The following is a 25,059-nucleotide window of genomic DNA, read 5'->3' as shown; positions in this document are numbered from 1 at the left end:
AATGTTTGCCCTGTATGTGTATAATGTGATCCGCCCTGAGTCCCCTTCGGGGTGAGAAGGGCGGAATATAAATACTATAAATAAATAAAATGAGAGGAATTGTGAGGCATATATGAGAAAAGAACTGTGAAAGTGGCAGGGCATTGTGTGTGAGGGAATTGGGAAACATCGAGTTGTCTATGGAGATTGTGAAGCACACAGAGATACAAGGGAACTGTGAAGAAGGCGCTCAGGGAATGGCACCTGAGCGAATTGTGGGAAAGTCAGAGTTGTGGCCATAGACAATTGTGAAAGGAACTGTGAGCATGCAGAGGATTGCATGTGAGCACGGTGATGGTGGTAGCAGAGCACTGTGTATGAGGCAACTACGAAGCATGCTGAGTTGTGAGAAGGAATTGTGAGGCCCACAGGGCTATTATGAGACGGGACTGTGAAGCAGAGCCAGCCCAAGGTAATTTTCAAGTGTAAGCGAACAGAATTTTGGCGCCTCTCCCCAAACCAATCACTAAAAAATAAAAACATTGGATAAGTGAAAATGTTGGATAATAAGGAGGGATTAAGGAAAAGCTTATTAAACATCAAATTAAGTTATGATTTTACAAATTAAGCACCAAACCATCATGTTTTACAACAAATCAACAGAAAAACAGTACAATACATGGTAATGTTATGTAGGAATTATTATATTTGTGAATTTAGCACAAAACATTGAACTGGGATATAGGGCAGTGTGGACTCAGATAACCCAGTTCAAAGCAGATGTTGTGGATTATTCTGCCTTGATATTCTGGGTTATATGGCTGTGTGGAAGAGCCCTGAGGGTCCTTCCACACAGCCATATAACCCAGAATATCAAGGCAGATAATCCACAATTAAAAGGCCACCAAAAGGGAATCTGGCCCCTGGTATTAAAAAAACTCTAAAATCAGGGCAGTACATAAAGCCCCGGTGGCGAAGTATGTTAAAGCACTGAGCTGCTTGAACTTGCAGACCAAAAGGTCGCAGGTTCAAATCCCGGGAGCGGAATGAGCGCCCGCTGTTAGCTCCAGCTCCTGCCAACCTAGCAGTTCGAAAACATGCCAATGTGAGTATATCAATAGGTACCGCTCCAGCGGGAAGGTAACAGCGCTCCATGCAATCATGCCGGCCACATGACCGTGGAGGCGTCTACGGACAACGCCGGCTCTTGGGCTTAGAAATGGAGATGAGCACCAACCCCCAGAGTCAGACATGACTGGTCGTAACGTCAGGGGAAAACCTTTACCTTTACCTTTTACATAAAGAAGACCACTCAAAAAACAGAGGAATTCCAGACAGGAAACAATCAGGGCCAGCTAACACCTCCCAACAATGGATTCCCTCAGACAGGAAGCAGACAGGCTTTGAGCCACTTCACCCGGCGGGAGGCTGCCTCAACTGCGCCCTCCAAACAACGGCGCCTGAGGCAACCGCCTAAATTGCCTTATGCTGTGAAGTGGACAGAAAATGGAGTAAGGAATTGTGCGATGCACAGACAAATCACGATTCACAGCAGCGATTGCCGGGGAGAATTGTAAAGCACAGAGAATTGTAAGAGGAAATTGTGAATCACACTCAAAAAGTATTGTTAGTGAATTGTGAGATGTACAGAATTACTGTAAGGCAGATGGAGAAGTGTGTGTGAGGGAATTACAAGGCGTATAGATAAGTGACTCAATATTTACACAATGCACTTTACCCAGTTCGTTTTTATCTTTTTACTTGGGTGCCAAATCCACGTTTTAATATGCTTTTAACATGATTAATACTTTGTTTTGTTTTGTTTTGGAATGGTGGATTTTAATAACTGTGTTTGGATTTTGATGTTTCTTTATGTTTTATTGTTTTATCTGGGCTTGGCCCCATGTAAGCCGCCCCGAGTCCTTTCGGGGAGATTATTATTATTATTATTATTAAGTGCACGGCTGTGAGGGGAAATGGTGGGACACACAGATAATTGTGACCACAGAGTTGTAAATGCAGAGGCTTATGGAGTCAGTGAAAAATATGACTTGAAAATATTATTTTAAAAAGGAAGCCTGGATTTTTCCGAAGTTATATGCCATTTTACTGTGCCATTGTCTGTAACAAAATGAAGCATCTATGGCAGTGATTCCCAAAGTGGGCGCAACTGCCCCAGTGGGCGCTGGAGCGATCCAGGGGGGCGGTGATGGCACCTATTAGGAGATGGGGGTGGGGCCAGAGGAGGGGCGGGGCCTCTTTCCCAGTGCCGGAGACAGGGCTGAGCACCTGAGGCGCCTGTTAGGACACACAGGGGGTGGAGCTAGAGGAGTGGCCGTGGCTTCTTCCCAAGAGCCCAAGACAGGGCTGAGCCTCTATCCCTCTCCTGAGGCGCTTGTTGGGACACAGAGGGTGGAGCTAGGGAAGTGGGCGGGGCCTCCTTCCAAGAGCCCAAGACAGGGCTGAGCCTCTATCCCTCTCATGAGGCGCCTGTTAGGACACACAGGGGGTGGAGCTAGAGGAGTGGCCGTGGCTTCTTCCCAAGAGCCCAAGACAGGGCTGAGCCTCTATCCCTCTCATGAGGCGCTTGTTGGGACACAGAGGGTGGAGATAGGGAAGGGGGCGGGGCCTCCTTCCAAGAGCCCAAGACAGGGCTGAGCCTCTATCCCTCTCCTGAGAAGCCTTTTAGGAGTAAAGGGCGGGGCTAGGGGCGGAGCCTCTTCCCAAGAGTCTCTATATACCTCCCCTGAGACACTTGTTAGAACACGGGGCAGGCTATAGAGGTTCAGCCCCATCAGGCACTTGGGAAGAGGCCCCGCCCCCTCCTCTAGCCCCGCCCCCTGTATCCTGGCAGGCGCCGTAGGACAGGGATAGAAGCTCAGCCCTGCCTCAGAGCTCATAACTCCGCCCATCCCAGTCCTGGCCGCCCATTTGTGGCCCCGCCCACCTCCCCTCGCAGCCCTGCATCTTGGACTAGGGAAGAGGGTCAGCCCCGCCTTCTTGAGCAGGAGCCACGCCCAACTTTCTAAGTCACGCCCCCTTTCCAGGGGGGCGCTGAGTCATATTTTTTCTGGAAAGGGGGCGGCAGGCCAAATAAGTTTGGGAACCACTTGATATTTGTTTAATGGTCGACTCATACATTTATGACAAAGGAAATTATACTTGTTGAGGTCTTGGTGGTGGGGTTATATGTTTGCAAAATGTTAATTGTTTTGTGTTCTGTTTACACTATAAGCTGTTAATATATTCAAATAAAAATTTATATTTAAAAAATTGTTCAAGAGCATGCCGAACGCAACCTTGTACCTTTCAATAAGAGTTGTTTGTGTCACTGAAAGCTCTGCTTGTGTGTTTTTATTAAGAGAAAATATGTTAATGTCTGAGTGAGTGGTTTTTTTTCTAAACTAAAACTTCAGTATTCAGGCTAAAATGCCATGCTGGCACTTTGCGATACATAAGTGGGTTTTGGGTTGCAGTTTGACACTCGGTGTCTAAATGGTTGTCCATCAGTGAAATAGAATATTAGCCTGGTTGATATGCTCACTTGTGCCCCCAACTTTGTCCGTTTTCTCCCTTCTTCTCTCCAGGTTCCACTGCTGCAGGTCTCAAAGGATCTTTGTGATTTGTCTCCTGGGGTCGGCTTTGGCGGTCCTCCTTCTGAGCCCCCACCGCGGCCGACGGAGGAACTACACCCACTTCAACGAGACAAATTTCACCTTTCTCTATGACCGGAGGATCCATGAAGCCTTCTACCCGCAGCTCCAGCACTACCAGTGCCGCGAAGTGGTCTCCCAGAAGGCCCTGTGCCAGCAGGACCTCTCCCCAAAGGGCCCCCCTCTGCTCCTCCTGGCCATCAAGTCCCACCCGGCCTCCCACAGTCGGAGGTCCGTCCTGCGCAACACCTGGGCCCAGCCGAGGGACGTGGGAGGCTTCCGGCTGAGGCATGTCTTCCTCATTGCCATGGATCCAAAACCCAACCTGGCGCTGTATGAAAGCGATAACATCGGAGACATCCTGATGTGGGATTTTGTGGAGTCGCACCACAATCTGTCCCTCAAAGAGCGGTGCTTCCTTCAGTGGATGCACCAGCATTGCCAGCAAGCCGCCTTTGTCTTCAAAGGTAAGAGAGGAGGATGAAGGGCTTTTTAGGTCCTTCTTCCAAGTGTCGAGAGATATATATATATATAAGGGTAATGAAATTTCGGCCTAGGACAAAACAACATAACCACACATCCCAGAAACACTAAACTTGGCAGCACAACCCCTCATCCATGCCTCTACCTTCATACAATAAACAGCTCCAGCTACTCCAGAAAACGGCCAGCATTTGAGACTACAAGGCTATTCACTGCTATTCCACCTGGCCAACAAAGGATTCCCATAAGCCACAGCAACGCGTGGCCGGGCAAAGCTAGTCTATATATATATATAAAAGGATAAAAAAAATTCGGCCTAGGACAAAACTACACATCTCAGAAACACTAAACTTGGCAACACAACCCCTCATCCGTGCCTCTACGTTCATACAACAAAAATAAAATAAAAATAAAGTCCTAATTAGAGGGAAAGGAATAATTGTTTTTATCCAATTGCTGCCAGTTAGAAGTCTAAGCTCTGCCAACTTGGTCTCATAGCAACCTACTCAGCCCAGGGGACAGGCACAGTTCGGCCTCACTTAGGCCTCTTCCACACTGCCTATAAAATACAGATTATCTGATTTTAACTGGATTATATGGCAGTGTAGACTCAAGGCCCTTCCACACAGCTATATTACCCATTTATAATCTTATATTATCTGCTTTGATTCTGGGTTGTTCAATTAATTCATATCCTGCTTTGCTTCCCTAGGAGACCCAAAGTGGTTTGTAACAGCGACAACAATTCCTCTCAAAACATTCATTTGATTTGAAATGCCAACCTCAGTCCCATGGAGAAATGTCAGTGGGTTCATAAACCAAAAAGAAACGTCAATACTTGTGTAGTTTCCTCTGTGACATTGGAATCAGTTAGCTGACCACTTACTCGTCATATATAGCACATCTGGCACTCTATGCTGCTGGCTCTCAAATCCTTTAGCTCCTAATTTTTCTGGCAAAAATATAATTAAGGGGCTCACCTGAAAACCTCTGGGATGCAATTCCCATTTAAAATGAGTTGCAAGCCCTCACCATGAAATGCTTGACATGCATTCCCTTGATACCATTGCTTTATTGGTTGGCAAATATAAAAAGCCTTATTTTCCAAACACTTCAGTCCATGCTACCTCTTGGATTTGACAAAAACTGGACATTCCTGGGTCTGTAGTTATGGTCATAGTCCTCTAGTTGTTCACCCCCACAATAAATAGTTCTACCGCACAGCACCCATGGTATCATCTAAAGTGGGCTTGGGGTGCAGGGCATCGAGAGGTCTCCAATGCATTGACCGAGCTCCATTTTGAAAGGTCATTCAAATGAGGGAGGCAGAAAGCAGTTTCAGAGACATCTCTGGCCCAGTTCACTTGCTGGCCGAACTGGTTTGTGTGTGGGAGGAAGCTTTTAGGGCAGAGAAAGTTGACTGAGAAGACCAAATAATTTCAGAAGTGCTGCTCACCTTCAAACGTGCTCTGTCATCTATCTATCTGTCATCATGCACTTCTTCAGCTGAACAACTCAGGTCCTGGCCTATTCTCATTTTAGCAACATGATGTAATTTGCAGGTATGGGCAAGAAAGGTTGTGTCAAAACCAGGAGGCAGGCAAATACAGTGGAACCTTGATTTAAGAGTGTCCCAACTTAAGTGTTTTGAATTAAGAACCATTGCTTGGCCTGGGTTTTGCTTTGAAACCCGGCAGCGTTTTGGGTTAAGAGCAAGCACCAGAGGGAGCTCTAGCACCAGAGTACAAGCCTTAGGACTCTAAGAGAGCAGCCTCCATGCCTTGTGTTCTTGTCTGCTTTGGGAGTATGCTGCCTGCTTTGCTCTTGTCCTCTTTGAGGAACTTTGGGTTAGTTGATTTTGTGTGGTTTTTATTCCTGGTCTGTTTGGCTTCATGAATAGAGAGAGGGATAGAGAGCATGGGAGGGAGGGAGGCTGGAATGAGAGCAGGACGAAGAAGAAAAAGATTATACAATTTTAAATCTGATCTTTTTTATTTTTCCATATGAATGTGCATATAATAATAATAATAATAATAATAATAATAATAATAATAATAATAATAACAATAACAACAACAACAACTTTATTTTATACCCCGCCTCCATCTCCCCGAGGGAACTTGGGGTGGCTTACATGGGGTCAAGCCCAGGTAAAAACAATAACAACATAAAACGCATCAAATAACAAGACCACGCGCAAGTATAAAAATTTTAAACATTAACATATATATTGTGGAATGATATTTTAAATTGTAAGTCGCTCGGAGCACTCTGGTGGAGAGCGACTAATTAAGAAATAAAGTGAAGTGAAGTGAAGTGAACTTATAAGGATAAAATGACGACCATTAATATACATACACACACATACACACACACATATATATCTAAAGTTACACTTAAAATAAACCTGTTCCGACTTACATACATGTTCAACTTAAGAACAAATCTACTCGGGGACTGCCTACATATTTAATCTGGAAAAGAGAAGACTGAGAGATGGCACGATATCCATCTTTAAAGGGAGTGTTATGCAGAAGATAAAATTATTATTATTATCATTATTTTACAGTATTATAGTTGTTATATTATTATATTACATTATTATATTACTGTGTTGTTACATTATTGCTGTTGTTATATTATTTATACATTATTTGTTATTTATAAAGTACATGTCCTTATTTAAAAACACGTAACAAAAAAATTGGTTTTTGGGGGGCTGGAACGGATTAACAGCTTTTAAGTGGGAAAATTTGCTTTGAGATAATAATTACTTGAGTTAAGAGCTAAGTCACGGAGTGAATTAAACTCTTACCTCAAGGTATCACTGTAAGTGTTTATTTTATGAATAAATAAGCAGTTTGCTGAACAGCAATCGCAATAACCGCCTGTTGTCTTTCAGGGGATGACGACCTCTTTGTCAACATAGAGGCACTCACGGAATACCTTCACCAGACGCCCAACGTTTCTGAATTCATCCATGGCAACATTCAGTACCATTCAATAGTAGTAAGAAAGGGAAAGTATGCAGTGTCCTGGGATTTCTACCCGCTGAAGGAGTACCCCAACTTTGCCTCTGGCGGGGGGTTCATCATGTCCCAGTCCATTGTCTCAGAACTGTACACCGCCTCACTGTGGCTGCCAGTCTACCCGCTGGACGACGTGTATCTGGCCTTCTTGGCCTTGGCGGCAGGGATCCAGTATCAACATGACGAGCACTTCCGCGTGTGGGGGCCTCCAAGGGACGAACTTGATGTATACCAAGACTCGGTGGTTGTGCACGGGATCTCGATGGAGAGGATCGCGGAAGTGTGGAAACAGATCCAGAGGATCCTTCTGTTGAAGAAGCTTTCCCTCGCCAGCCAGACCACCAAACATACTACTGCTACTACCACAACTACTACTCAAAGCGAGCCCCTCGTGGTCTGTGCAGATGGCTCCATGCCGGAATTATAAGCTTTGTTCTGTCCTTCCCCAGTGTTTTCTCATTAAAAAAGGTTTCTATGAATCACTGTGCCCATATATGTGCCAGAACAGGTAGATACACCTGCACAGTTCTGTTACATTTGACAGGCTCTCCACTGGGAAGAGCCCCCCACTCCGTGTGGGAGGAAGACCCCATTTTGCCTGCAAACAGCTACAGCTTTCATCTTTGGCAGAAGGACCCCTGCATCCCCCCCACCCACAAAATGCCACAGCTGCTTCCCGCTTCAGACAAGACAGGATACCCAAACATCTGAAAGAACAAAACTTTGGAACAGGCATTGGCAAACCTGGGCCCTCCAGGTGTTTTGGACGTCAACTCCCACAATTCCTAACAGCCGGTAGGAAATACCGTATGTGCGAATTTCACGGATCACCACTCGAAGAAACACGGTTACAGGTAAGCAAACATTACATGTTTGGACTTTACTCCTGGCATCAAACTTCACTGTATCCTCGTTTATAACCTGCTCCCCAGAACGCCAATCGATGCTGTATTTAATTGGCCCTGCTAATGAAATCCAGATAATGTTCTACTTTCCCCACTAGTATACAAATTAAAGAAGTAAGAGATAACAAGTGAGGACAAACAGAGCTGGAAGGGAACTTAAAGGGCCATCTAGTCCACCCTGTGACCAGTGGAGGAAGCAAAAGGAATTGTGGGAGTTGAAGTCCAAAACAACTGGAGGGCCAAAGTTTGCCCATGCCTGGTATACATGAATGTCTGAAGACACAATGGCTTTGCATGACCAACTGGTTAGGCAGCATTGGAAAATTATTCAGGCCCCTTCTATCTGAATTGTACACATCCACATCATTAATCATCACCACCTCTTTTTCGCCTTGTTCCCCTTCTCTTTCTTCCTCCTCTCTCACTTTTTCCACAGTTTGAAATTCAAAGCACCTTACCGCAAACTGAAAGTGACATTGTTAAAAATGTACACGGTACAAGTTACAACGGAATCAAATAAAAATAAACAAATAAGATCTGCACTTTATCACTGGGCGGGAGAAGGAAAGAAGGAATGAGAAAAAAAAACAAATACCCTCTGGTGTGTGGGTGGTGATTTTACCATATTTTTACGTCTTTCTTGTTGGGGGTCAATATTATTTATACCCCACTTTATCGCTCCCAAAGGACTAGACATCCTTGGACTAGACATTCCTTGATGAAGAGCTGATTTAACTTCCGTATATACTCGTGTATAAGCCGACCCGAATATAAGCCAAGGCACCTAATTTTACCACAAAAAAAAACTGAGAAAACATTGACTCCAGTATAAGCCGAGGGTGGGTAAATTTCCGAAATAAAAATAGATACCAATAAAATTACATTAATTGAGGCTTTCGAATATTTACATAAAGCTCAAATTTAAGATAAAGACTGTCCAATTCTGATCAAATCATTATTTTCATCTTCTTCAATGTGCTTATGTATCCTTTTAATAATAATAGAGTAAAATAATACATGTAATAATGATAATAAATACAGGAAAATAATAAAACAATAAATAGAGTAAAATAGTAAATGCAATAATAATAATAACAATAATAATATCAGAGTGAAATAATAAATGTATTAATAATGATAATAAAAATAGAATCATAGAATCATAGAATCATAGAATAGTAGAGTTGGAAGAGACCACATGGGCCATCTAGTCCAACCCCCTGCTAAGAAGCAGGAAATCGCATTCAAAGCACCCCCGACAGATGGCCATCCAGCTTCTGCTTAAAAGCCTCCAAGGAAGGAGCCTCCACCACGGCCCCGGGGAGAGAGTTCCACTGTCAAACAGCCCTTCTCACAGTGAGGAAGTTCTTCCTGATGTTCAGGTGGAATCTCCTTTCCTGTCGTTTGAAGCCCTTGTTCCCTTGTGTCCTAGTCTGCAGGACAGCAGAAAGGAAGCTCCCTCCCTCTTCCCTATGACTTCCCTTCACATATTTGTACATGGCTATCATGTCTCCTCTCAGCCTTCTCTTCTGCAGGCTAAACATGCCCAGCTCTTTAAGCCGCTCCTCATAGGGCTTGTTCTCCAGACCCTTCATCATTTTAGTCGCCCTCCTCTGGACGCTTTCCAGCTTGTCAACATCTCCCTTCAACTGTGGTGCCCAAAATTGGACCCAGTGTGATTCCAGGTGTGGTCTGACCAAGGCAGAATAGAGGGGGAGCATAACTTCCCTGGATCTAGACGCTATTCCCCTATTGATGCAGGCCAGAATCCCATTGGCTTTTTTAGCAGCCGCATCACATTGTTGGCTCATGTTTAACTTGTTGTCCACGAGGACTCCAAGGTCTTTTTCGCACACACTGCTGTCAAGCCAGGCGTCCCCCATTCTGTATCTTTGATTTCCATTTTTTCTGCCGAAGTGAAGTGTCTTGCATTTGTCCCTGTTGAACTTCATTTTGTTAGTTTTGGCCCATCTCTCTCGTCTGTCAAGATCGTTTTGAATTCTGCTCCTGTCTTCTGGAGTGTTAGCTATCCCTCCCAGTTTTGTGTCGTCTGCAAACTTGATGATCGTGCCTTCTAACCCTTCGTCTAAGTCGTTAATAAAGATGTTGAACAGAACCGGGCCCAGGACGGAGCCCTGCGGCACTCCACTTGTCACTTCTTTCCATGATGAAGACGACGCATTGGTGAGCACCCTTTGGGTTCGTTCGCTTAGCCAATTACAGATCCACCTAACCGTAGTTTTGTCTAGCCCACATTTTACTAGTTTGTTTGCCAGAAGGTCGTGGGGGACTTTGTCGAAGGCCTTACTGAAATCCAGGTACGCTACATCCACAGCATTCCCTGTATCGACCCAACTCGTAACTCTATCGAAAAAAGAGATCAGTTTAGTCTGGCATGACTTGTTTTTGGTAAATCCGTGTTGACTATTAGCAATGACCGCATTTGTTTCTAAGTGTTCGCAGACCACTTCCTTAATGATCTTTTCCAGAATTTTGCCTGGTATTGATGTGAGGCTGACCGGACGGTAATTGTTTGGGTCGTTCTTTTTTCCCTTCTTGAAGATAGGGACCACATTCGCCCTCCTCCAATCTGCTGGGACTTCTCCCGTTCTCCAAGAACTCTCGAAGATAATTGCCAGTGGTTCTGAAATAACTTCCGCTAGTTCCTTCAGTACTCTTGGGTGTAGCTGATCTGGCCCTGGGGACTTGAATTCGTTTAGAGAGGCCAAGTGTTCCTGGACAACTTGTTTCCCTATTTGGGGTTGGATTTCCCCCAATCCTTCGTCCATTCCATGTTGCTGAGGTTGAAGATGGCTTTCTTTTTGTGAGAAGACCGAGGCAAAGAAGGCATTAAGTAGTTCTGCCTTTTCCCTGTCCCCTGTCGCCATCACCCCATCTTCTCCTTGCAATGGCCCTTTCGCCTCCTTTTTCTTCCTTTTTCTACCAACGTAAGCAAAAAAGCCTTTTTTGTTGTTTTTTATGTCCCTGGCAAGCCTGAGCTCATTTTGCGCTTTAGCCTTGCGAACCTTTTCCCTACAGGTGTTGGCTATACGTTTGAATTCTTCTTTGGTGATTTCTCCCCTTTTCCACTTCTTGTGCATGTCACTTTTGAGCTTTAGCTCAGTTAGAAGTTCTTTGGACATCCATTCTGGCTTCTTTGCACTTGTCTTATTTTTCTTCTTTGTTGGCACTGTTTGCATTTGCGCCTTGAGTATTTCACTTTTGAAAAACTCCCATCCATCCTTAACTCCCTTGTTTTTTAATATCGGCGTCCATGGAATGCCGCTCAGTAATTCCTTCATTTTTTGGAAGTCAGCTCTCTTAAAGTCCAGAATGCGTGTTTGACTTGTCTTAGTTTCAGCATTCCTTTGTATTGCAAACTGCAGGAGCACATGGTCACTTGCCCCTAAGGATCCAACCACTTCAACTGTATTGATCAGGTCTTCCACATTTGTTAAGATTAGATCAAGAGTTGCTGATCCCCTTGTTGCCTCTTCTACCTTCTGGACCATAAAATTATCTGCAAGGCAAGTGAGGAATTTGTTGGACTTTGTACTCTTGGCTGAGTTTGTTTTCCAGCAGATATCGGGATAATTGAAATCGCCCATGACTACTATATCTCTTCTTTGTGCCTGTTTGGTCAGCTGTTGACAGAAGGCTTCATCAAGTCCTTCATCCTGACTCGGAGGTCTGTAGTAGACACCCACGACAAGATCTTTTTGAGTCCCGGTTCCCTTGATTCTTATCCAGATGCTTTCAAGCTGGTTTCCCGGATTACAGTCTTGCATTTCTTCTGCAACGTAACTGTTTTTGACATATAAAGCTACTCCCCCTCCTCTCCCCTTTGTTCTATTTCTGTGAAAGAGGTTATAGCCCTCAATGGTTAAATTCCAGTGATGGGAGTCATCCCACCAGGTTTCAGTGATGCCTATGACATCGTATGTGTGGTGCTGTGCTAGGAGTTGGAGTTCGTCTTGCTTATTTCCCATGCTCTGAGCATTAGTGTAAAGACATGTAAGCCCCTGTGACCTCCCCTCGAACTGTTTATTTGGGATTATTGTGCTCTCTGTACTTGGTCCTTGCTGTGTTTGTGCAGCCCTCCGTTTAGCCTTTCGGCGGTTCCCTGTGGTCGTGGGTAATATATTGTTCGCCGGGCTGTTGTTCCCCTCCCCCAGTGGATCTAGTTTAAAGTGCGCCTGATGAGGTTTGTGAGTCTGTGTGCAAAAAGATGTTTTCCTACTTGTGTGAGATGCACCCCATCGCTTGCCAGTAGTCCATCCTCTTGGAAGAGTAGACCATGGTCAAGGAAGCCAAAATGCTCCTCTTGACACCATTTTCTGAGCCAGTTATTGACCTGTACTATTTTTCCGGCCCTTGTAGAACCGTGTCCTACAACAGGGAGGAGGGATGAAAAGATCACATGTACATTATACAGTTTTAGCTTTGTTCCCAGAGCTCGAAAATCATTTGTGATCTTTTGAAAAGTATGCCTAGCGGTGTCATTGGTACCTACATGAATCAACATAAGGTGGGGAGGGTGATGGGGCTTTAGGAGCCTGCTGAGCCTCTGAGTGATATGGTGTATTTTTGCCCCCGGGAGGCAGCATGTTTCTCGAGCCATCCCATCCGGTCTGGAAATGATGGCTTCCGTTCCTCTAAGGAGGGAGTCACCTACTACCAAGACCTGTTTCCTTTGACGATTGACAGGGTCCCTTTTGTGCAAGACAGTGTGTATGTCCCCTGAAGAGTGTTCCTGTTGAAGTGAATCATGTAGGTGTAAAGTGTTGTCCTCCTCCTCAACATCCCCAGTGCATTCATCAATGACAATCCATTGAGATACATCCGAGAGCCCATTACTCTCCCAAGGATGTTCCTGTTGCTCCTGGTCTATGATTGGGGATGGAGCATTTGCATGATTATATAAGTGTGACTGTGGTGATGCACTGTCCCCGTCAGGGCTATCCCCTGCGCATTGATCCAGGGTGGTCCACTGAGTGGTATCTAAGAAACTGTGGTCCTGCACAAGATGTGTTTCCTGATTGTATGTTAATGATGTAAGAATTTCAAATCTGTTGTGTAAATGCAGCTGAGCAGAGGAGTTCTGCGGAGGCTGCCTGGTCCTGCGTCTCCTTCTATGGGTGACCTCCTTCCAAGCCTGAGGGTTGTCTACCTTTGAGTTGATCTCCCCATAAGGTTCCTGATCATGGTCTTGGTGGTGTTGGTGTGATGCAGGCTGCTGATCTACAGCAGCGTATTGTGCAGTGTCCAAGAAGAGCTCGAGTGCCTGAATGTCCTTAAGGGTCTTAATACGGTGCTCGAGCTGTTGGATCCTCTGCTCCATCAGAGTCATATGTTTGCATTTGGAGCAGATGTAGTTGTCTAGTTTTTGTGTGAAAAAGCGGAACATGCCACAGCTGGTGCATGTGATGGGAATGTTTTGCTTTTGTTGCATCTCTTGGTGAGCGTGGTGGCCAAGTGGGATCTTTGTACAGTTAAGTAATATGCACGCACTTTATGTGCAAACTGCAACAAACCACCTCTTTGTGTATTTGTTTATGTTGCTTTCTTTCCTCTATGTACTGCAAAGGATAGTTAGTAAAGGTGCCTTTACTATTTGCCTGGCAAATAAAGCTTTCCCAGAAACTCAATTAACAGGGGACAATGCCTGCTGTCAATCAACTTAAGTACCTGGCTCTCTTTCAACACAGCAGTCACACAACAGTTAGACTTTGACCACAGGAGCCAAGCCCACACTCAGTTTAAAAATAGAGTAAAATAAATGTAATAGTAGCAACAATAATAGAGAAAAATAATAAATGTACCATGTATCCTCGAGTATAAGCTGACCCAAATATAAGCCAACCAGGGCCCTCACCCGAGTATAAGTTGAGGGGGGCTTTTTCAGTCTTAAAAAAAGGGCTGAAAAACTAGGCTTATACTCGAGTATATACAGTATGTAGGATGAGCACAACCTCAGGCTCAGGGATTATCTCCTTCTCTTAGATGTCCTCCCACTTTACAGCTAGTTCTGTGTGGTTTTATTAGATGCAAATACCATATATACTCAATTTTAACGTGCCATCAAATCGAAAATGCAGTTCGATTTTCAAAACTCTTGCTGCTGAATGTAATGCGCAGCGGTAAAAAAAATGTACTCTTTGTACTTTAGAACATCAAAGCTTCCAGCAATGGAAAATAAAACCTTGAGGTGCATCTGTGCTCCAGAATGAATCTGCTTTAATTGCCTTGGTTCAATACCATGGAGTCATGGGAGCTGTAGTTTGACAAGGCCTTGAGCCTTCTCTGCCAAAGGATTCTGATGTCTCACCAAACTGCAAATCCCAGGATCGCATAGCATTGAACCATGGCCATTAAATTGGAGATGATGCCCCTCAAATAGGAGCCCCTGAAGCAGCTTCCCCTTTAATGTCATATGAATGATTCTGACAGGGACGTTTGCCAGGTGGGGACTCTCACAGCCCTCTCTATGGGCACACAAGCCATCAGCCAAACACAGAGTTAATCATTAAATCCTTGGACTGTTTTCTAACCTTCCTTTTCCCCATGGGACTAGCGGGCCTTTCCCCACCAGAGAATAGAATAGAATAACTTTACTGTTGTACATTGTACAACGAAATTAAATGCCATCCCCCAATGCACACAATATATGATGTACAAATTACAAAAACAAAGCACCCGTTCTTCGATAGTCTAATTGCTATTGCAACACCTTGTAAGGCTATGGGGAGGATTCTAGGAAGTATTGGGTGCCTTCCTGCTCCGCTTTGGCTCCACATGAAGTGGGAGGGATCAGGTTTCTCTCTGTCTGTCTGTCTGTCTCTTTCTCTCCCTCTGGGGAGCTCCAGCCTGAGAAGGGAAAGGCCCGGGTGGCAGCGACATGGTGGGAAGGTAAGCACTAAGGTGTGGTGAGGAGGGGGAGCAAAGGAGAGAATGGAGTTATAAAAGCATAGAATAATAGAGTTGGAAGGGAATGCCTGGGCCATCTAGTCCAACCCCCTGCCATGCAGGAAAAGCACAATCAAAGCACCCCTGGCAGATGGCCATCCAGCCTCTGTTTCAAAGCTTCCAAAGAAGGAGCTTCCACCACACTCCACTGCTGGACAGCTCCTCTTACAGTCTGGAAGTTCTACCTAATGTTCAAGTGGAATCTCTTTCCCTGCAATCGGGACCCATTGCTCCAAGTCCTAGATCCCAGGGTGGCCGAAAGCACACCCTGCTCCCTCCTCCTCATGACATTCTTTCACATATTTAAACATGGTGTTCATTATCTCCTTCTCTCGACTTCAATGGGGCGAGGTGCAGGACCCAGGGGAAAGTGCCACGGCGTTTCTTTTGGCCGCCATTCCAAGGGGCAGCAGAAGGAGAGAGACATCCTGAGGAAAGTTTGGGTCTGGATCAGTTGAAAGGGGACCGTGTCTCCGGTCCTGATGAGTTGGGTTTGGATGCCCTCAGGGAGCCTCAAACCTCAGGACAAAAGGTCCGTGGGGAAATAATGGTGCATTGCGGCGGATGGAGAGAATTGAGGGATGTAGAATTAATGCAGGTTACTGCCACGGCTGGAGCCTCCGGTGGCCTACGGGATAAAAGCCTTGTGACTGGAAGGTTGGGTTGCTGACCTGAAGGCTGCCAGGTTCGAATCCCACCTAGGGAGAGCACGGATGAGCTCCCTCTATCAGCTCCAGCTCAATGCGGGGACATGAGAGAAGGCTCCCATAAGGATGGTAAAACATCAAAACATCTGGGCGTCCCTGGGCAACGTCCTTGCAGATGGCCAATTCTCTCACTTCAGAAGCAACTCAGGCTGCTCCTGACACACACACACACACACAAAACTGCCATGGCTTAGTGCTTTCTTTTGCAGAGAAGAGTTTGGTCCCAATTTGACTTCCATGGCTCAGTGTTATGAAACATTGGGAGTTGCAGTTTGGTGAGGCACTAGCACTCTTTGGTAGAGAAGGTTGAAAACTGCAGGGTGGGCCAAAACTCAGGAAAAGGTCAGCACATACCGTGGGAGGTTATATTTCCATGTCCCCTTTTTTGTCACAGATTTCATTTTCACTTCATTGTTCTTATTTTTGTCTTCTGTTTCCACTAAGGTTTTAGGACGCGTGCATAGCACAGTGTATATGACGTTTGCACATTCATCATCAGTAATTATTGGCTGTATAAATTATGTCCCCCATTTCTTTCTTTGGCTGATCAACCAGTGGCTCTTCATGCCTCTCTTTTTGTGTTACCGACTGCTTTTGTTTGTGTGAAAGAGTAAACAAGCAACCTGATAGATTTAAATGAAGTGGCTTTCAATTTTTGCAAGTGCGTGTTTGTGAAGTTATGTAGTATAATGTAGTTTACGTTTCATGTTATGCAGTATAATGTAGTTTAGAGTCTAGTTAGGATGCTTGCATTGCACCAACAGAAGATGGTGTAAATAAAGGCGTATCGAAGGGGTGCTTTGATTGTGCTTTCCTGCAAGGCAGCGGGTTGGACTAGATGTCCCATGTGGTCTCTTCCAACTCAATTATTCCATGATTCTATGGTTGCCCATTATTGCATTCTCAAAGAACCCTGAAACCATTAATCTCTGTGCCATAACTGTGAGTTTTCTTCACACAAAACAGCTTTGCAACTGATTTTTCTGCCACAATAATATCCAGAGTTACCAAGATCCAACCTTTTATGTCAAGTAGGACATTTTTACAACTCTGTTCTGTTTGAAGGGGCTATGTTAATTAAATGAAAAGGAAAAAAATGAAAAAGATTTAGAAATGATACCTCCAGAAGGGGTGTAATAATTATGGACATACAATAAACCCTACTGTAAGTTATAGAAAGTTGTGTATATATTATCTGAATATCCCTTGACGTTTAAATATGGTGCAATTTCTCTCTGTAAAACAGTGAATTTTGGATAGAATCTTTCATCATTCTGATGTGCACTTTCTTTGTGAGGAAAATCCTATAACTGACCAAATTAACTATCCTGAAAACTATTTTTAATGGGTATTAGTACAGGGTGGAGGAGAGGAAATGCATGTTTTTCGAATGGGTAGTACAGTAGAGTCTCACTTATCCAAGCTAAACGGGCCGGCAGACTTATACCTTTCAATAAGAGTTGTTTGTCTCATTGAAAGCTTTGCTTGTGTGTTTTTCTTTAAAGACAAAATATGTTCATGTCTGAGTGAGTAGTTTTTTCTAAACTAAAACTTCACTATTCAGGCTAAATGGCTGTTCTGGTGCTTTGCGATACGTAAGTGGATTTTGGGTTGCAGTTTGGACACTCGGTCTCTCAAAGGTTTGCCATCAGTGAAATAGAACAGGGTTGTTGTATGTCTTTCGGGCTGTGTGGCCATGTTCCAGAAGTATTCTCTCCTGACGTTTCGCCCACATCTATGGCAGGCATCCTCAGAGGCTGTGAGGCATGGATAAACTAGGCAAGAAAAGGTAAGTTTATCCATAAAGGAAAGTTTATCCATGCCTCACAGCCTCTGAGGATGCCTGCCATAGATGTGGGCGAAACGTCAGGAGAGAATACTTCAGGAACATGGCCATACAGCCCGAAAGACATACAACAACCCTGTGATCCTGGCCATGAAAACCTTCGACAACACAGTGAAATAGGACATTAGCCTGGATAATATGCTCACTTGAGTCCCCAACTTTGTCCATTTTCTCCCTTCTTCTCTCCAGGTTCCGCTGCTGCAGGTCTCAAAGGATCTTTGTGATTTGTCTCCTGGGCTTGGCTTTGGCGGTCCTCCTCCTGAGCCCCCACCAGAGCCGACCAAGCAAATATGCCCACTTCAACGAGTCTAATTTCACCTTTCTCTATGACCGGGGGATCCACGAGGCCTTCTACCCGCACCTCCAGCACTACCAGTGCCGCGAAGTGGTCTCCCAGAAGGCCCTGTGCCAGTGGGACCTCTCCCCAAAGGGCCTCCCTCTGCTCCTCCTGGCCATCACGTCCCACCCGGCCTCCCACAGTCGGAGGTCCATCCTGCGCCGCACCTGGGCCCGGCCGAGGGATGTGGGAGGCTTCCAGCTGAGGCACGTCTTCCTCTTGGCCATGGACCCCCAACCCAACCTGGCGCTGCATGAAAGCGACACCCTCGGAGACATCCTGATGTGGGATTTTGAGGAGTCCCATCACAACCTGTCCCTCAAAGAGCGGTGCTTCCTTCAGTGGATGCACCGGCATTGCCAGCAAGCCGCCTTCGTCTTCAAAGGTAAGAGAGGAGGGTGAAGGGCTTTTCAGGTCCTTCTTCCACGTGTCCACTTGCCATATAAAGAACCATCCCCTTCTCCAAGTAGAGCAACAAAAGGCAAGAGCTTAGAGCAGGCATGGGCGAACTTTGACTTAAGAGTGTCCCAACTTAAAGAGTGTTTTGAATTAAGAGCCACTGCTTGGCCCGGGTTTCACTTTGAAACCCAGGCAGCATTTTGAGTTAAGAGCGAGTACCAGAGGGAGCGCTCGTGTGCGAGACCAAAGCTTTAGGGCTGCAAGAGAGCAGCCTCCTTGTTTTGTGTTCTTGTCCACTTTGCTCTTGTCCTCTTTGAGGAACTTTGGGTTAGTTTTTATTTCTGGTCTGTTTGTCTTCATGAAGAGAGAAAGAGAGGGAGGGAGGCTGGATCCCTCATTGTCCACACACAGTCACCTTGAGTTAAGAGCTCAGTCACGGAACGAATTAAACTTATCTGAAAGTATTGTTGTGTTGTATGTTTTCCGGGCTGAGGATGCCTGCCATAGATGTGGGCGAAACGTCATGAGAGAATGCTTCTGGATCATGGCCATACAGCCCAGAAAACATACAACTTGTGATCCCGGCCATGAAAGCCTTCGACAACATATCATTGTGTTTATTTTATGAGTGAATAAGCAGTTTGCTGAACAGCAATCGCAAATAACGGCCTGTTGACTTTCAGGGGATGACGACCTCTTTGTCAACATAGAGGCACTCACGGAATACCTTCACCAGACACCCAATGTTTCCAAATTCATCCACGGCAATGTTCATTACCGTTCGGCAGTACAAAGGTGGGGAAAGTATGCGGTGTCCCGGGCTTTCTACCCAATGTTGGTGTACCCCAACTTTGCCTCTGGCGGGGGGTTCATCATGCCCCAGCCCATCATCCCCAAACTCTACAACGCATCGCTGTGGGTGCCGGTCTTCCCGATGGAAGATGTTTATGTGGGCTTCTTGGCCTTGGCGGCAGGGCTCCGGTATCGGCATGACAAGCACTTCCGCGTATGGGGGCCTCCAAGGGACGAACTTGATGTGTACCAAGACTCGGTGGTTGTGCACGGGATCTCGATGGAGAGGATCGAGGAAGTGTGGAAACAGATCCAGAGGGTCCTTGTGCGGAAGAAGCTTTCCCTCGCCACCCAGACCACCAAAAATATTAGAACTGCTTAAAGCGATCCCCTCACAACCTCTGAAGATGCCTGCCATAGATGTGGGCGAAACGTCATGAGAGAATGCTTCTAGAACATGGCCATACAGCCCGGAAAACATACAACCCTGTGATCCCAGCCATGAAAGCCTTCGACAACACATTGATCTGCACAGATGACCCCATGCCAGAATTTTAACCTTTATTCTGTCTTTCTCTGTGTTCTCTCATTTTAAAGAAAGGAATATCACATAGCGCAATGGTTCCAAAGCAGGCATGGGCAAACTTTGGTCCCCCAGGTGTTGTGGACCTCAACTTTCACGATTCCCAGCACCCTACCAAATTGTGGAAATCCAAAACATCTGGCGAGCCAAAGTTTGCCCATGCCTGCTTTAGAATCATTGCTCTATGTGATATTCCTTTCGTACAAATCACACAACCCCTTGACTTCCTTCAGCCCTTCCTGGTTTCTGGGGATGTTCTCATCTGATTCACGCTTCTCTGGAAAAACTCCACCTTGACTTCATAGTCTTCTTAATTTCTAAAGAATTAGAATGATTCTCTGTGAGACATTGGTGATGGTGCTCTTTCCTCATCCACACTCCAACGTTTTCCACTTATAGAGCCAAGAAAAAAGATAATATCTTGAAGAAGCTTTGCATTGCTTGAAGGGAGATGGATCTCTTTGCAGTGACTGCTACCAAAGTATGCATTGAACATGTGTGGGCAAGATGGGAGGCGTAACTGCATGCATGAAGATAGTTACAGGCACTACAACGACTGGGCAACCTGTAACCTTGCAGGTATGTCTGAGCCTCCAACCTCTACTAGCCTATGGCCAGCCCGTCCAGCTAGGCTCAAGGTTGTTCATGTTCCGAAACACAGGACGGTACCAAAGACAGTGTAAAAATTGGAGTGATCAGTCAGAGAGAAAGGTAGAGCATCAGAGGACCAAAAACCAAAGAGCCATCTAACCTGTTTAAAAGCCTCCAAGGAAAAATCCTCCACCAGACTCCGAGGCAGTTCCACTGTTGAACAGCCCTCCCTCACAATCAGGAAGTTCTTCCTAATAAAGTTCATGTGTATTTTCCTTTCCTGCAGTTTGAACACAGGAAATCCCATTGGTTTTTGTTTTGTTTTTGTTTTTTGCTGCTGCTGCATCACACTGTTGGCTCATGTTCAACTTGTTGTCCAGGAAGACTCCAATATCTCTACAACATGAAACTCTGTTGTGGAGCCAGGCATCACCCATCCAAAAAAAATTCCTTAAAGCCAACCTTAAAAACTGTGGCATAGACACTGAGAACTGGGAAGCCCTGTCCCTTGAGCGCTCTCACTGGAGGTCAGCTGTGACCAGCAGTGCTGTGGAGTTCGAATGGAGGGCTTAAAGGAGAAACGTGCCAAGAGGAAGGCGCGTCAAGCCAACCCTGACCGGGACCACCTTCCACCTGGAAACCCGATGTCTTCACTGCGGGAGAACATGCGGATCAAGAATAGGTCTCTTCAGCCACCTATGGACCCACCCCCAAGACCCCACAATTGGAGGACCATCGTCTTCAATCTACGAGGGATCGCCTAAGTAAGTAAGCACCCATCCTACATCTTTGCATTTCATTTTTAATGCCTAAGTAAAGCATTATGCACTGTTGACATTCATTTTGTTAGTTTTGGCCAATCAGCTCTCTAATCTGCTGAGATCATTTTGAATTTGGATCCTGTCCTCTGGAGTACAGTAGAGTCTCACTAATCCAAGCCTTGCTTATCCAAGCCTCTGGATAATCCAAGCCATTTTTGTAGTCAATGTTTTCAATATATCATGATATTTTGGTGCTAAATTCGTAAATACAGTAATTGCATCATAACATTACTGCGTATTGAACTACCTTTTCTGTCCAATTTGTTGTATAACAGGATGTTTTGGTGCTTAATTTGTAAAATCATAACCTAATTTGATGTTTAATAGGCTTTTCCTTAATCCCTCCTTATTATCCAAGTTATTTGCTTATCCAAGCTTCTGCCAGCCCGTTTAGCTTGGATAAGTGAGACTCTACTGTATTAGTTTTCCCTTCTAGTTTAGTCCCACCTGCAAACTAGATAAGCAGGCCATCTAAATCTTCATCTTCATCATTAATAAAGATGTTGAACAGCACTGGGCTCAGAACTGAGCCCTGTGGCACTCCATTAGTCTCTTCTTTCCAGGATGAAGAGGAACCATTGGGGAGAAGCACCATTTGGGTTCAGTTGCTTAACCAAATACACCTAATAGTATTGTCTAGCCCACATTTGACTATTTTGCTTGCAAGCAGATAGTGGGGGACCTTGTCGAAGATCTTGCTGAAATCAAGATCTGCTCCATCCACAGCATTCCTTGCATCGACCAAGCTTGTAACTCGATCAAAAAAGAGATAAGATTAGCCTGGCCTGACTTGTTCTTGAGAAATCCATGTTGATTTTTAGTCATCCCAGCATTCCTTTCCAAGTGATTGCAGAATGCCTCTTTAATGATCTGCTCCAGAATCTTTCCTGGTATTGATGTCAAGCTGACATCGGGTAATTATTTGGATCGCTATGACCTTTCAGGTGTTATTGAATGAAGCAAGAGTCCCCAAACTAAGACCTGAAAGCTGGATGTGGGCCTCAAAGGCCTTTTACCTGGTTTCTGCCCTAAACCTTAGACTAGTGTTGCTCTAAGTCTGAAACGACTTGAAGGCACACAACAACAACAATCCTCAATAACTTGTCTGTCTCATCAGCTAAAAGCAGGCTCACACTTCCCATTAAAATACTGTCAAGTTTATGTTGGTTAAAATTGTTTTTCAATTTAAGTATTGTATTGTTCTTCCATGGAGGCATTGTTGGATTATAATATGTCAGAAATATTGAAAATTTATTTTTACGGGCACCAAAATAGTTAAAATGATGCAATGACTAAGCCAAACCAGCAGGTGTGCCTGTGAGCTAGTTGCCCCTCCTGTGTGAAGACTTCCTTCTGTGTGAAGAATGCCTCTGTGTAAAGAGTGCTGTGTTTGACTGCTCCAAGGAGAGCTGCTTCAGTTTGAAGACTGCTGTATGTTCTTTATCTACATGAGAGAGAAGCCCAGCGTGAAGGCAAGAAGCTGAAGCAAAGATATAACAAGGAAGTATAAAGAACTTTATGTTAGGGAAACCTTGTTTTTGTAAATAGTACGACCATATTATTTTCCTACAAGAAAAGCCTCTGAAGGAAGATAACAATAGTCTGTGTGTTTTTATTTTGTTTTATACTGGCTACTGGTTCTGGGTCACGCTGTTGCTGCTCAATAAGCTGCTCTGCTGTATACTTTTATGGTGAGGGTCTTTTATTATTAAGCTCATTCGCCAAACATAAGAGTGATACAATACAACTATGTCCCCAGCAGGAAAAGGAGCTCTGTGAGGAATTTCAAACGGATTGATGAACACTTGAATGAAATGGCCACAAGCAGGCTTTTCTGAGCTCCATCACAAGAGGCCGCACTACTTGAAATAGGCTTCATTACCCGAAGACATCTTTTTACTCCTCAATTCTTTAGACAATACCCAAATCACTGATGGTCTAAAACTGCATTCAGTAACAGCTGTGAGTGAAACTGAGAACAAGAAAAGGAACGACTTGGTGGTTGCTCTTAACTCAACATCCCAAGAGTGGTAGGAAACAATCTTGATCTTCAGCCAAGCAGGCTATGCGATAACATCACAGCACTGAGCCCACAATATGGGAGTTCACTTGAGGGGTTTATTGAAATTTATACCGGAGATAAAACGTAAGTATACACACAAAGGACACGGGCCAAAAGTGTGCACTGAGTTGGGGAGACAAATGCACAGAGTGAAGGGAGGGGAAAAATGGGGCAATGTTTTGTAAAAAAAGTGATATGGGAGAAGGAAAATAAACTGAAACTCAACTGGGCAGGAGGGTTCTCACTCAAAAAAAGTCGACGTCTTCCGGGGCATCCAGGTCTCTGTACTCGACAATGGCTCGGGGGTCTCCTCGGACCATCCTGCGGAGAAAGAGGGCCAGTGAATGGAAGGAGAGGGGGGAGAGCCCTGGCAGATGGGACATAGAGTCCTTGTTAGAGTCAACAGCTGCCCAGAGGCACACAAAGAAATACATATGTGTTTAGTAGGCCTTGCTGGCTGGTTTGTTTTAGCTTGGCATTTTAAGAAGACTGAAAAAATGGTTCAGGGTAGTATGTTTACTTTTTAGTAGCTTGTTTGTACTGGTTCTTAGTTATTGGGATGCAAAAGGGATCATGCCTGGACTTCCCAAAGTGCTGTACAGCCCCTGGGAGCCCATCTGCCCTGAAGACAGAAAGGAACCACAACAAAAGGTCTCCCCCCTTTAGCCAGCAAAAGGGTCCTGGAGCGTTGGCTTTGGAAAGGTTGTGATAATATAGTTGTTGGAGGATCCAGATCTACCACCAAGTCTGAGGGTCCCTCAGCAAAAGGACCACAAAGCCCCCTCCGCTTTGGACCTCCAGCTGCCAACAAGGGCTGAGAATGAATTAAGCAAACCCAGAAACTGTACTAATCTGAAGTGGCATCTGGTTGTAGTTTCCTGCCGAAAACAGGATGTGAGGTTGCGGTTGCTCCCCTTCTTCTCCTCCCTGTTCCACTGCCTCCCTACCAACGTACCTGTTTCGTGGTTTGTTCAGATACCCGCCTTGCCCCCGGAAAGTGTCGTAGTTCCCTCTTCCGGCTGCATAGGGGGTAGGAGGGTAGGGGGGTCCGCCTGTGGAGAGAGAGCAATGGGGTGGACATGAAATGCCTGTGTTCCAGTACGGAAGCAGCCCCACCATTTGGACTCCCTTCTTGCTGGTCCATAAAAAAGGGACACGGCTTTGCAAATCATATGTGCAACTAAACCAGGCATGGGCCAACTTCAGCCCTCCTTCCAGGTGTTTTGGACTTCAACTCCCAACAGTCCAAAACACCTGGAAGGAGGGCCAAAGTTGGCCCATGCCTGCATTACAGGAATCCACAGCATCAAACTGAATGTCCAGGTGCCATGCCACACAAGGCGTCTCCAGGCACGACAAGAATCGGATTCAAGAGGACTTGACATGCCACACAACGAACCAATTGCTTTCCCGTCCCCTTGATCTGGTCATGTAAGTGTGATTTATTGTTATAATTGTATTATTTTACTTTGTTTAATAATGTATATTATGTTGTTATGTAATGTTTGTGTTGCTTTTATGACTGTAAACCTCCCTGAGTCCCATCCGGGAGATAGGGCGGTATATAAATAAAGTTTTATTTTATTATTTATTATTATTCTCGGCCTCTTCACATGTTAGAACTTGGAAAGGTTATACCTTGTGTGCTACGCTTCCTACATTATTCCCCCAAACTGCCCTGCTGCTGCCCAAGGGATGGTATAGTTCCAAAAACACCTGGTGCCTCTCTTCTCCAGCTCTGGACCCGAAGACGTACCTCCGTATCCCAGGATTGGGGGCCGGGGCTGTCCGTAGGGCATCAAGCCCTGGGGCGCCTGCGGAGGGTACGGCAACCCGGGGACCAGGCCTGCAAAGAGAGAACCAAGGCAATGAGCGGCAGCGGTGGCCAAGAGGCAAGGAGGCCGGC

The 25,059-nt window shown here is 45.3% G+C and overlaps 2 protein-coding genes across 7 annotated transcripts in view; one reads left to right on the top strand and one right to left on the bottom strand.

Annotated features, from left to right (window-relative positions):
• The window catches only part of LOC103281611 (N-acetyllactosaminide beta-1,3-N-acetylglucosaminyltransferase 2), a 32,588-nt gene extending 7,838 nt beyond the window's left edge, over positions 1 to 24,750 (top strand). Inside the window, exons 1-4 of one of the 3 annotated variants that reach the window (XM_008123539.3) lie at positions 14,169 to 14,958; positions 17,758 to 18,290; positions 18,988 to 21,034; positions 22,854 to 24,750. In XM_008123539.3, coding sequence (XP_008121746.1) covers positions 14,948 to 14,958; positions 17,758 to 18,290; positions 18,988 to 19,478 — 1,035 coding nt within the window. In that variant the 5' untranslated portion in view covers positions 14,169 to 14,947 and the 3' untranslated portion in view covers positions 19,479 to 21,034; positions 22,854 to 24,750. Of the gene's footprint in view, positions 1 to 3,566; positions 4,100 to 7,017; positions 7,999 to 14,168; positions 14,959 to 17,757; positions 18,291 to 18,987; positions 21,035 to 22,850 lie in introns of those variants that run through there. The other 2 variants (XM_062984565.1, XM_062984564.1) reach the window with 2 other exon arrangements.
• srrt (serrate, RNA effector molecule) overlaps positions 23,190 to 25,059 on the bottom strand; it is a 45,959-nt gene continuing 44,089 nt past the window's right edge. For 3 of the 4 annotated variants that reach the window (XM_062984559.1, XM_062984562.1, XM_062984560.1), the window contains 3 exons: positions 24,910 to 24,999; positions 24,109 to 24,205; positions 23,190 to 23,474 (listed from right to left, as the gene is read on the bottom strand). In XM_062984559.1, coding sequence (XP_062840629.1) covers positions 23,399 to 23,474; positions 24,109 to 24,205; positions 24,910 to 24,999 — 263 coding nt within the window. In that variant the 3' untranslated portion in view covers positions 23,190 to 23,398. The remainder of the gene's footprint in view (positions 23,475 to 24,108; positions 24,206 to 24,909; positions 25,000 to 25,059) is intronic. The other variant, XM_062984561.1, reaches the window with a different exon arrangement.

This window comes from Anolis carolinensis, chromosome 6 (genome assembly GCF_035594765.1).
Source record: "Anolis carolinensis isolate JA03-04 chromosome 6, rAnoCar3.1.pri, whole genome shotgun sequence".
NCBI classification, from domain to species: domain Eukaryota; kingdom Metazoa; phylum Chordata; class Lepidosauria; order Squamata; family Dactyloidae; genus Anolis; species Anolis carolinensis.
This window is presented reverse-complemented; position numbering and strand designations above follow the sequence as displayed.